The following is an 11890-nucleotide window of genomic DNA, read 5'->3' as shown; positions in this document are numbered from 1 at the left end:
TGCTCCCAGAATGAGCACCTTGGGGTGTTGAGTGCCCTCCCTCTGCCGAATATTGATTGAAGACACACCTGTTCCATATTTCCTGTAATCAGCTCTGCCTATTTAAGGACAGCAAACACACACATTGTGATGTATGGTTCAGTTTATCCATACCTGATTATACTGAGCTGTTGTTCCTAGCTGACTCTCAGTGACTCTGACCCTATTTTCTGTTAATCCCTGACTCTGAACGCTCGCCTAATCTCTGACATACTGTCTGCACATCGACCGACCTCTTGCTCGACTGTGACCTCATCATTTTGCTCACGATTTGGATTTGGCTGCCAGTTTGTGACACACCCATTCTCCCCTGCGACTGCATCCATAAGTGCCTGCACACAGACACTGAATATCGATAGAAATCTTGTTGATAGTAGTTTGAAATGAAACTATGAAGTGACAGGTATATACACCCACTCTGGCATCTTGATTTATTCATAAGATGTCTTTTCATCACCCTTTTTAAAACTTTCATTATCCATAGGGCAGGTTCCTAACATAACAACTTTGTTAATATGTAGGCTTTGTTACATGAAATTTGGCATGATGGTGTATATTATTCTCTGGCCTGAACCAACTAGGCCTTTTTCTGAACAAAGCATGACATCATTTATTATGTTGTCAAAGATACTGGGGAGGCGTGATCAATTTCTGAACTATAAAAACACCAGGGCTGTTTGAGTCATAAGTCATTTAATTAGTTACTGTTTTCCTTGAAGCTCTGTAGGCATTAGTGAAATGTTGTATTCATGAACCTGATGGACTTGAACCAATCTGATCGCTGTGTGAATTTCTCCTGTCCAGAGAGATCTGTATCTCCTGCTGCTTATATCTTACTGTACGTGTGTTCAGCTGCTGTGGTTCTTCTAACAGTGTGTGGAAATCTGCTCGTCATCATCTCTGTATTTCACTTCAAGCAGCTTCACACACCAACAAACACACTCGTGTTCTCTCTGGCCGTGTCGGATTTCTTTGTTGGTGCTTTTGTAATGCCGCCGATGTTAATCTGGATAATCGAGTCATGCTGGATATTTGGGAGAGATTTCTGTACCAGTTTTTTATCGATTAATGGATTCCTCACAGTCGTGTCCATCTATAATATTGTTCTGATTGCTGTAGATCGATATTTGGCTCTCTCAAACCCCTTTCTCTACATGAACCATGTCTCTGTGAGGATTATTCTCGTTGTAATTATTTTTGACTGGGGTGTAGTGATGGTCTATAACTTGCCATTCTTATATTTCAATGGAATCTTCATGAATGTTTTACTGTGTCCTGGAGAGTGTTTTTACTTACTAAATGAGGTTTGGTATGTAATTGATATTGTATTTTCATTTATCTTTCCACTTTCTGTCATAATCATATTGTATACTCGGGTGTTTGTGATTGCTAAGAAACATGCCACTGCGATCAGAGAGCTTAATGATCACACACAATCTAAAACACAGAAAATCACATGGCACTCGATGAAATCTGAGAGAAAAGCAGCTAAAGTCCTCGGCATTTTAGTTTCTGTATTTCTAGTGTGTTTACTTCCATATTTTATTTACAGCTTATTAGGTTATGTTATTGAAGTCCAGCAAGCAACTTTTCATACAGTCATTTTCATAATGTATCTTAATTCCACCATGAATCCATTTATTTATGCTCTATTTTACCCATGGTTTAGGAGGTGCATTAAATTAATTATCACTCTGCAAATATTCCAAGCAGACTCTGCATTAATAAACGTACTTTCATGAACATTCTTTTTCTACTCCACTTGATGTTCCCAAATATTCTTTCGATTACGCTCATTATGCCATATATTAAATATGTTTTATATATATATATAAAACAGTCCTTAATCTATATTTCAGCTTTCATTTCCTGATATTTACATATAGATGTATTAAACAGACAAGAACATGACATCACTGGTGTGCCAAAGTATACAAACTGATAGTCTTTAGGTAAATTAAAGTAATTAACACTTAATATTTGGTTGCATATCCCTTGTTTGCAATAACTACATCAAGCCGGTAACCCTGTGACATCACCAAACTGTTGTTGTATTTTTGTAATGGGTTTCCAGGCTTGTAGCACAGCTTCTTTCAGTTTTATCACTTCTCTCTATACATGAGTGACCTCTGGCCTCATGAGGTGGAGAACCAGACACTCCAGGGTCTTCATAATATAGGATGTTAAGGCCACCGGTCAGTAATCGTTTATCTCAACTGGTCACCCTACTTTGGGCATCGGTACGAGACAGGATGTTTTCCACTGCACTGGAACTTTGCCTAGTCATAGACTCATGTTGAAGACCCACCAGAGGGGCTCAGCTCGCTGGGCTGCACAGTCCTTCAGGAGTCTTGGACACACACCATTTGGGCCTGCTACTTTCCGTGGACGCAGTCTCCCAAGCTCCACCCTTACCTCATCAACTGTGAAGGATGGGGGCAGGTAACCAGAAGTGGTGGGTGTTGCAGCTGCATTGGTAGGGGAGCTGTTGCATACAGGAGACAGTAGAGTGGACAGTGGAGCATTTCAGGAGCAGGAGCAGCATCTGAAGTGATGGTGGGAGAGCCAAATACTTGTTTTGTAATGTTGAGTAGCTAGTCTGATAATAATAAGAAGGAATTTGGACTTACCTGAAGTAGGCTAAATGTAAAATAACAGCATTCTAGGCTGTAGGTGAATATCTTTTAATGTTGTTATTTTTATGTATAATGTTATTTTAGTCAGCAGCAACTGTTAACTGAAATTATAACATTTAAGATGTTAACATCGTCCTGGCCTGCAGGCAATCCCTGGTGGGGTCAACAATGAAAAAACAAAAAAACAATTACAGCATTTTTTTTCAAAAACTGAGCAATGTAAGTATCATATTGCCTGTTAACTTTCCCAGATGTGGCAGATATTCTTTTGATAATGTTGAGTAGCTAGTCTGACAATAATAAGAAGGCATTTGCACTTACCTGAAGGCACGAGTGTGAATCATTTCAATTTTTTTTTGTTATTAATTTTTGGACATTCCCTTTTTGTTAGAAGTTACAGTTAAAGTTTTTGTGATGATATTCTTCATTCTGCTGAGATCAGCAAATGTTTAAATAAAACATGCAGAAGACATGAAATTTTAGAGCCTGATTAATATACCAGACAAATAACAATTTGATCATGTATGGCTAGTGTTGACCAGGTAGGCCTTTGTCTACCAATGTTCATTCAGTTAGAAATCTCACAATTCTAATGTATATGGAAGCTTCAGTACATACAGTGTGTATATATGTGTATATATATATATATATATATATATATATATATATATATATATATATATATATATATTATATTCATTTTCACAAAATGGAATCATTTGCTGACAGCTCAGTCCCACCCAGTTCAAAAATCCTATCTGCGCCCCTGATTGGCTATAATAATAATAATAACAACAAGTGTTGCCAGGCAAAACAGACCTCGCTTGGTAGCACCAATGACTTGACCTGCCTAATATTTGACCCCCAACCACAAAGAAACTATGAGAGATACCCCATCATGTAGCATATCAATGGAAGCAGAATTGAAAGATGAACATTTTGGATTTGGTTTGAAGTAAATATGATGAATATGAAGGAAGATATTGCAAAAAAATGATTTTGACCTTTTTGGTGACCTTAACCTTGAACGGATGACCCTTAAAATGTTGGAGGTTCTATTTGAGACCAATACCCATCTATCCTGAAAGTTTCATGAAGATTGGTCCAGCCATTTTTCCATAATGTTGATAACAAAATAACAAAGAAACAAACAAAGAAACCCCACCGAAAACAATACCTCGTCCCCTGGTGGACTCCGTCCCGGGCAAGGTAATAATAATATATACAGTATGTGTCCACAACTTACATAACATATCATTTGGTGTTTTAGAATTAAGATACAAAAACGTAACTGTGTTCTGCTAAAGGTAGAGATTCATTTAGTAAAAACGGGGATTGTTAGCAGAATTACAATTTCAAAATAGGTTTTAAAATGAACAGTATACTGCCAGTGCATACGCACACACATATTACAAAACTTCACGAGTCTCAGGGCGGAGTATACTTCAGGCATGAGAATTTTCCGCCGATCGGCGGATTTCCGACTTTTTCAAACCAAAATGATCGTTTTTGAGATCGATGTAAATCCGTTGAGAAATTTTCGGGGGGGGTGTATGATTAACGATCTGTGGTCACCTTATAACACAGACATCCCAAGTCTCCCGGAACTTCCGGGAGTCTCCTGCATATTGATAGACGTGAGCAAGAGCGTGCGCGCGCAACATTAAGGTCTGCATCACGCATCTTAGAATGTGCGCGCGCAAGGGAGACTGTGTGCAGTGTTGCCAGATACTGCTGACGTTTTCCATCCCAAAATATGTTCAAAACCCGCCAAAATGCACTTAAAACCGCCCAATGTGGCAACACTGCCTGTGTGCCTGTTCATGTAGCGCATGCCAGACAAAGAGCATCCTGATTGGGTTACTCAGCAAAATAAGCCAATCAGCTTTCACTGTGGGCGGGCTTTTATCCCTTTTCTTGAGGACCGACGTTTTCAGTTGAGTCAGTGCGGCCTACAGGATCGTCATGGCAGAGAGAGCACGCGCCCCAAAAAACCAAAGTACAAAACCCACTTCACCTCAGATTACACAAAATAATCTCCCTGTCGAATAAGGGTCAACAATAATGACAGTTTCGCGTGATGTACTGTTTGCAACAGTGATTTCAGCATTGCCCATGGTGGCTTAAGTGATTGTAAAGGACATGTTGAGGTGAGGAGTGTCATTTCATGCGTGTAGCGGTTCAGTATTGGTGGGTGGAGCACAGAGGACGGCAGGACAGAGATCAGGTTCACAAAAGCATTTATTGCTAGACTTTTCAGGCTAAAGGCCCGGTCACACAGCACTCCGCGTCTATATCACGTACAAAAAGATACAAAAATCAGGTGGACGTGGTCGTAAGTGGTAATTTTTGGTCAATTTTGGCTTTGCCGTGCTTTGTACGGGGTATGGCCGTCGGCGGCTGTTTCACTGCCATAGCACTGCCAAATCACGGGTAACCGCGGCTCAGCATCGTTGGAAAAGCGGCTTGCTGCGCATATAAAAGCGGTAGGATATGTTGAGCCTGTATCAGTTGGTTCTGTTGGTGCTGGAGCATTAAGATGAGGACATCACAGCGTTGAGGGTTCATGTTCACCCCTTGACATCTAGACTGCAGGTGCTGAGGTCTCAGAAAATTACGGTATTTACATGCCGCAAATCAGAAGTGATGCAGAAGTGATTAGACAGTGATCAATCGAATTTAGAACTTGTTTGAGACGTCGTTTAACGGGCTTAGACAGTGCTATGTACGCGGAAAAATCCATTTCTCAGTGATAAGCCGCTAAACACACGCTATATCCCGTGATACCAATGCGTAACACCCGTCCGATGACCGTGCTCTGCCCGTGATAGACCGCCAAACTTTCGCGTCTTACCACGTCTCCCCAAGTTTTAATAACGGCCGGGACACTGATTATCACGTGTTTTTCACCTGTGTTGCACGTCTTTACCACGTGTGCCGGCCGTGGTTGTCCGCGGTCTAAAGTTTTGAGCAGTCCAAAACTTTTTGCCGCGTCCGACGCCGTTCCGATTTTCCCCTGCGTCCTGTCACGTCTGTATATCGACTGTAACACGTCTTAACTTCGACATCAACACGAACAATATCGTCTGCTTCACGGGAGAGCACTTTTTGACGGGTTTTGGCCGTGATAAAGCCGTAAAGCGCTGTGTGACCGGGCCTTAACAACTTCCCACACTCAAACAGACACACACAACTGGCGTCTTGTTCAGGGCTGAGCTCCTTCCGCTCTCGCTCTCCCTCCTGATATAGGGCGCGGTCACTGGGAAGACACACAAACACAGGTTAATTGCTCTCAGGTGTAGTGATTCTGCCACTTACCTTCCCTGACTCCGCCCTCCTGTCACAGACTGGTGCTTGACCACGCCCCCGCTGCCACATACCCCCACCGCCCGACTCAGGCCGGCCGGCTGTCCGGCCTGCAGCCGACTCCCCCCCCCCCCCCCGACGGGAGAGGAAGTCCACCATGACCATCTGCGCCCCCGGCCTGTGGTCCACCTTGAAATTAAAAGGTTGGAGCGCCAGATACCAAGGGGTGGTCCGCGCGTTGGCATCTTTCATGCGGTGGAGCCACTGGAGGGGCGCGTGGTCCGAACAGAGGGTGAAAGGGTGCCCCAGCAGGTAGTACCAGAGGGCAAGAACCGCCCACATGATGGCCAAACACTCTTTCTCTATGGTGCTGTAGCGCCCCTCATGCACCGATAGCTTCCTGCTGATATACAGGACAGGGCGGTCCTCCCCCTCCACCTCCTGGGACAAAACCGCCCCCAGCCCTCTGTCCGACGCATCGGTCTGCAACATAAAAGGGAGAGAAAAGTCAGGGGAGTGTAGAAGTGGCCCCCCACACAGTGCAGCCTTTACCTCTGAGAAAGCCCGCTGGCACTGCTCCGTCCACTGGACCGGATCTGGTGCCCCCTTTTTAGTGAGATCAGTCAGCGGGCTGGTGACGTCCGAATAATTAGGTATAAACCTAAAATAATAGCCAGCCAGCCCCAGGAACTGTCTCATGCCCTTTTTGGTCTTGGGCCTCGGGCAGGCCGCAATTGCTGCCGTCTTATTAATTTGGGGACGCACCTGCCCGTTGCCCAAGTGGAAGCCCAGATACCGTACTTCCACCCACCCAATCACACACTTCTTTGGGTTGGCTGTGAGCCCCGCTCGCCTCAGCGACCTAAGGACGGCCCTCAGATGTTCGAGGTGCCGCTGCCAGTCATTACTATAGATGATGATGTCATCTAAATACTCAGCCGCGTAAGTGGCGTGAGGGCGGAGGACCCTGTCCATCAGCCGCTGAAACGTAGCGGGCACCCCAAACAGCCCAAACGGAAGGGTGATGAATTGGTGTAAACCAAACGGTGTGGAAAAGGCCGTTTTTTTCTCGGGATAGTGGAGTCAAGGGGATCTGCCAATATCCCTTCGTCAAATCCTGCGTCGAATAAAAGCGAGCAGTGCCGAGTCGATCGAGCAACTCATCAATACGAGGCATTGGGTATGCATCGAATTTAGACACCGCGTTGACTTTTCTATAGTCCACACAGAACCGGACCGACCCGTAGGCCTTGGGTACCAAGACCACCGGGCTGCTCCAGTCACTGTGGGACTCCTCGACGATGCCCATTTCGAGCATGGTCTGAAGTTCTTCCCGAACCACCTTTTTTCTGTGTTCGGGTAGCCTGTAAGGGTGGCTACGCACTACCAACCCCGGGGGCGTCTCTATGTGGTGCTCTATGAGGTTAGTGCGACTGGGCAGGGGCGAGAACACATCCGAAAACTCGGTCTGCAACTCGGCGACCTCCGTGAGTTGGGTCGGGGAGAGGTGGTCTCCACAGGGGACCGGAGAGGTACGTGATGCCAATGTCCCTTTTTGAACCTCCGGCCCCAGCTCCGCCTTCTCCGGAACCACCAACACCAACGCCACGGGGACCTCCTCATTCCAGAGTTTAAGCAGATTGAGGTGGTAAATCTGTAGCGCCCCACCCCTGTCCGTTCGCCTCACCTCATAGTCGACGTCCCCGACTCGCCGTGTGACCTCAAAGGGTCCTTGCCACTTGGCGATCAATTTGGAGCTTGACGTGGGCAACAGTACGAGTACCTTATCTCCCGGAGTGAACTCTCTAAGGCGCGTACCCTTGTTGTACAGGCAGGCTTGCCGTTCCTGGGCCTGCCGCAAATTCTCCTGAGTTAGGTGGGTGAGCGTGTGGAGTTTTGCGCGCAGGTCCATAACGTACTGAAATTCGTTCTTACTTTGTGAAGGTCCCTCCTCCCAATTTTCCCGCAGCACGTCCAGGATGCCGCATGGCTTACGCCCATATAATAATTCGAATGGGGAGAACCCCGTGGAGGCTTGGGGGACTTCTCGCACTGAGAACAGCAAGGGTTCGAGCCACTTATCCCAATTACGTGCGTCCTCACTTACGAATTTCTTAATAATATTTTTGAGGGTGCGGTTGAACCGTTCCACTAAACCATCCGTTTGTGGGTGATACACACTGGTGCAGATCGGCTTAATCCCCAATAACCCATACAGTTCGCGCAGTGTTCGTGACATAAACGTAGTGCCTTGATCAGTCAGAATCTCTTTCGGGATTCCAACTCGGGAGATGACGCGAAAGCGTGCCTCTGCAATACTGCATGCTGAGATATTGCACAGAGGCACTGCTTCCGGGTATCGCATTGCATAGTCCACCAGAACTAATATAAAGCGGTACCCTCGTGCTGACCGATCTAATGGCCCGACGAGATCCATCCCAATTCTCTCAAACGGGGTCTCGATTAATGGTAGAGGGCGCAAAGGCGCTTTTGGAATGGCCACTGGGTTTACTAACTGGCATTCGCGGCATGCCGTACACCACCTACGGACATCGCCGCGAATCCCCGGCCAATAGAATCGTGCCATTATTCGGGCTAGTGTTTTATCCTGCCCCAAGTGTCCAGCCATGGGATTAAAGTGAGCCGCCTGGAATACCAATTCCCGGTGGCTCTTCGGAATTAAAAGCTGCGTGACTCGCTCCTTAGTTTGAGTGTCCTGCGTCACTCGGTATAATCTATCCTTCATAATCGCTAAGTAGGGGAAGGACGGGGTGGCGTTCGGCTGGAGCGTTTGACCATCGATTACTCTCACTTGGTCAAATGCATGCCGCAGAGTCTCGTCTCGCAACTGCTCTAATGGGAAATCCGTGAGGGATTCCCCAATAGAGAGAGGAAGAGCCGGCAGCTCCTCACTCTGGCGCAGAGATGACGTAGATGGCTCTGTGACAGCTGCTCCCGCCAAAGCGACACCGGGACCTCCCCCTGTCAAATGGCAGGACCCACTCTCTACTAGGCAAGTCATTAAACCCCGAAATCCCGGCCAATCAGTCCCCAAAATTAAAGAGTGGGTAAGGCGAGGATTAACCGCCGCCTTCACGATAAATTTTTCCCCTCTGAAAATAATGTGGACCGACACCAAAGGGTAGCAGTGAACATCCCCGTGCACACACAACACCTTCACCCCTTGTGCTCCCCCCAATGCCTCGTTTTGAACCAGGCTTTGGCGAATTGAGGTCTGATTACAACCAGAATCCACCAACGGCTGATATGTAGCCCCTTGGATACTCACCGGTATGCGATATGCTCCGGCCCGATCGAGGGCTGCCTCTGGAGCATGGGGGATCCGAACCACCGCGCCCACTTCCATTGCTGTGCACTGCTGTTGAAGGTGGCCCGGCTCCCCGCAGCACCAGCAAACCGGCCCAGGCTTTCCCCCTGCACCGGTGATCTGGGGCTCACTCACCTGAGGTGGGGGAGAGACAGACACAGAAGGGAGAGACGGGAGGGCACCGCGGGTGTGGCGGGCCGGCTGGGGTGGCGCCGGCCCCCGCCTCCACGGTGGGGGAATGGGGCGAGGACAGGACACAGGAGGAGGGGGAGAGAGAGAGAGAGAGAGAAGAGGATAGAAGAGATGATGCCATCTGCTGTCCTGCCGCTGGGACAGCCGCGAGATGATCCTCCGCCAGCTCGACTGCCTGATCCAGCGACACCGGGCGGTGGCACTGGACCAACTCCGCGGTTCCTGCTGGTAAGCGGGCGATGAACTGTTCCAGTACCACCTGGTCGATGATTCCCTTGGCGTCGCGATCATTGGCCCTCACCCACCGCCAGCAGGCGTCCCGGAGCTGCTGGCCGAACGCGACCGGCCGGCCGACTTCCTCCAACCACAGCGCGCGGAAGCGCTGGCGCTGTTGTTCCGGTGTGCGCCCCACGCGCTGGAGGACAGCCCGGCGGAGGTCCGTGTAGGCTAGCCGGCGGTCGGCGGGGGGCTGTAGCACAGCCAGCTGTGCCTCTCCCGTTAGCAGGGGGAGAAGGCGCGCCGCGTGCTGCTCCATCGGCCACCCCAAGGCTTCGGCGACCTGTTCAAATAACATGAGGAACACCTCGGGGTCGTCCTGCGGGCCCATCTTGGTGACAGTGAGGGGAGACGGGCCCGCGGCCGGAGCACTGGTGGGCCCCGCCAACATGAGGAGATGCCGGAACGCCTCGCGATCTTCCTGCTGGGCCAGCACCAGGGCTTCGAAGCGCCGCTCTTGTTCCTTTCGGAGTGTGACGATCGCCTGGTGCTGGCTTTGCTGAGCCGTGGCGAGGGCGTGGACCAGGTCGGCGAACGGGGAGGATTCCATGGGGCTGCTGGGTTGGTGCTCCACTCCCGGGTTTCGGCACCACTGTAGCAGTTCAGTATTGGTGGGTGGAGCACAGAGGATGGCAGGACAGAGATCAGGTTCACAAAAGCATTTATTGCTAGACTTTTCAGGCTAACAACTTCCCACACTCAAACAGACACACACAACTGGCGTCTTGTTCAGGGCTGAGCTCCTTCCGCTCTCGCTCTCCCTCCTGATATAGGGCGCGGTCACTAGGAAGACACACAAACACAGGTTAATTGCTCTCAGGTGTAGTGATTCTGCCACTTACCTTCCCTGACTCCGCCCTCCTGTCACAGACCGGCGCTTGACCACGCCCCTGCTGCCACAATGTGCATTATATTTAGGTCTACAACAGGCTGTCATGAAAAGACCAAACTTATTGAAGATTTCCGTAAAGTAACAATGTATGAATTTACATCATATATATCAAATACACGCCATATATGTGTGTATCTTTTTATAAATGGTGTTAGCTTGTCTAATGTAGCATGTTGGGGAGAATCATAGTATCGTATCTATATTTCTGATAAAATTTTAGGTATGATACCATGTATAACACTCCTACTTATTGCTCATTTCATAGGGGGACGGGGACGGGGGGATTACTGGTATGTGCCGCGGGAGCGTCTGCCCAAATTTTTTAGGCCGAGATGAACTTATAGTTTTTGATTTAAAACATTTTTCCAATATGTAATGCCAATTGTACATGCCTGTTCTTTAACTCAAAATCACCATCTTGATCTTCAGATTGACCGTATGGTATCTGTATTACATTACACAACATCCTGTCCAGATAAAACCTCGTTAGTACACACAACAGTTGAAAGGTAAGTGATAAGTGATGTTGAATGTTGCCTGCTTAATATGCAAGAGCTCCTGCTACCATGATAACATCAGAAGAAAGCTTAAGAGAATTATATGATAGAACTTTTTTTCTGGTTTACACTTCATTTTAAAGGATTAGAGTATTCAAAGACATGAATAGCTAAAATGCAGAAATATAATACTGTAGAGCTCGTTTATATTAAAAGGTGCATTGATTTTTTGAAATCATCAAATGTGAATTGATTAAAAACAAGTCTCTTGTACCATATTAATCATTTTCACCTGGTAGTCCACCAAGAAGGGGAATTTATTTCCAAATAAATTGCAACTTTTTGCTGATAAAATTAATGGTTTTGGGGTAAAAAAAAAAAAATTGCCAAAAATCATTAGCCCCTGGAACCCCTGGGCCCCGCCCCGGTTTTTTCAGACTTTTTAAATATTTTTCATTCTTATCCCTGATACTTCCATGGACATGGATTCTCACAACACGGACACGAACATGCACATGGCTGTCTCCAAAGTATTCACGATTTTCTGCTGTTACACAAGCTGAATGCATGTATACTCCGACTTTATTGTCACACCACTCTGGTCTTGAGTGAAACCACAGCTAATCTTACAGGAACCAATTCATTATCATGGCCTGCAGTGAAAGAAATGCTTTCACTGGGACGAAATTTCACCAGTATTGTGTCTTTAAAGCAGAAAAGGGGA

General features: G+C 47.3%; 1 protein-coding gene across 1 annotated transcript; it reads left to right on the top strand.

Annotated features, from left to right (window-relative positions):
• Window positions 1-788: 788 nt before the first annotated feature.
• Window positions 789-1781, top strand: LOC132871406 (trace amine-associated receptor 13c-like). The gene has a single exon (XM_060905546.1). It carries the CDS (start codon window positions 789-791, stop codon window positions 1779-1781), a length of 993 nt encoding a protein of 330 aa, XP_060761529.1.
• The last annotated feature ends 10109 nt before the right edge of the window (window positions 1782-11890 follow it).

The sequence above is a fragment of the Neoarius graeffei genome, chromosome 2 (genome assembly GCF_027579695.1).
Source record: "Neoarius graeffei isolate fNeoGra1 chromosome 2, fNeoGra1.pri, whole genome shotgun sequence".
Classification (NCBI taxonomy): domain Eukaryota; kingdom Metazoa; phylum Chordata; class Actinopteri; order Siluriformes; family Ariidae; genus Neoarius; species Neoarius graeffei.
Note: the sequence above shows the minus strand (reverse complement) of the source record. Positions and strands in the feature narration are given on the sequence as shown.

What these genes read in the sequence shown, in the direction of transcription:
- LOC132871406 (XM_060905546.1), top strand. Translation starts at nt 789, where the DNA reads ATGAACCTGATGGACTTGAACCAATCTGATCGCTGTGTGAATTTCTCC.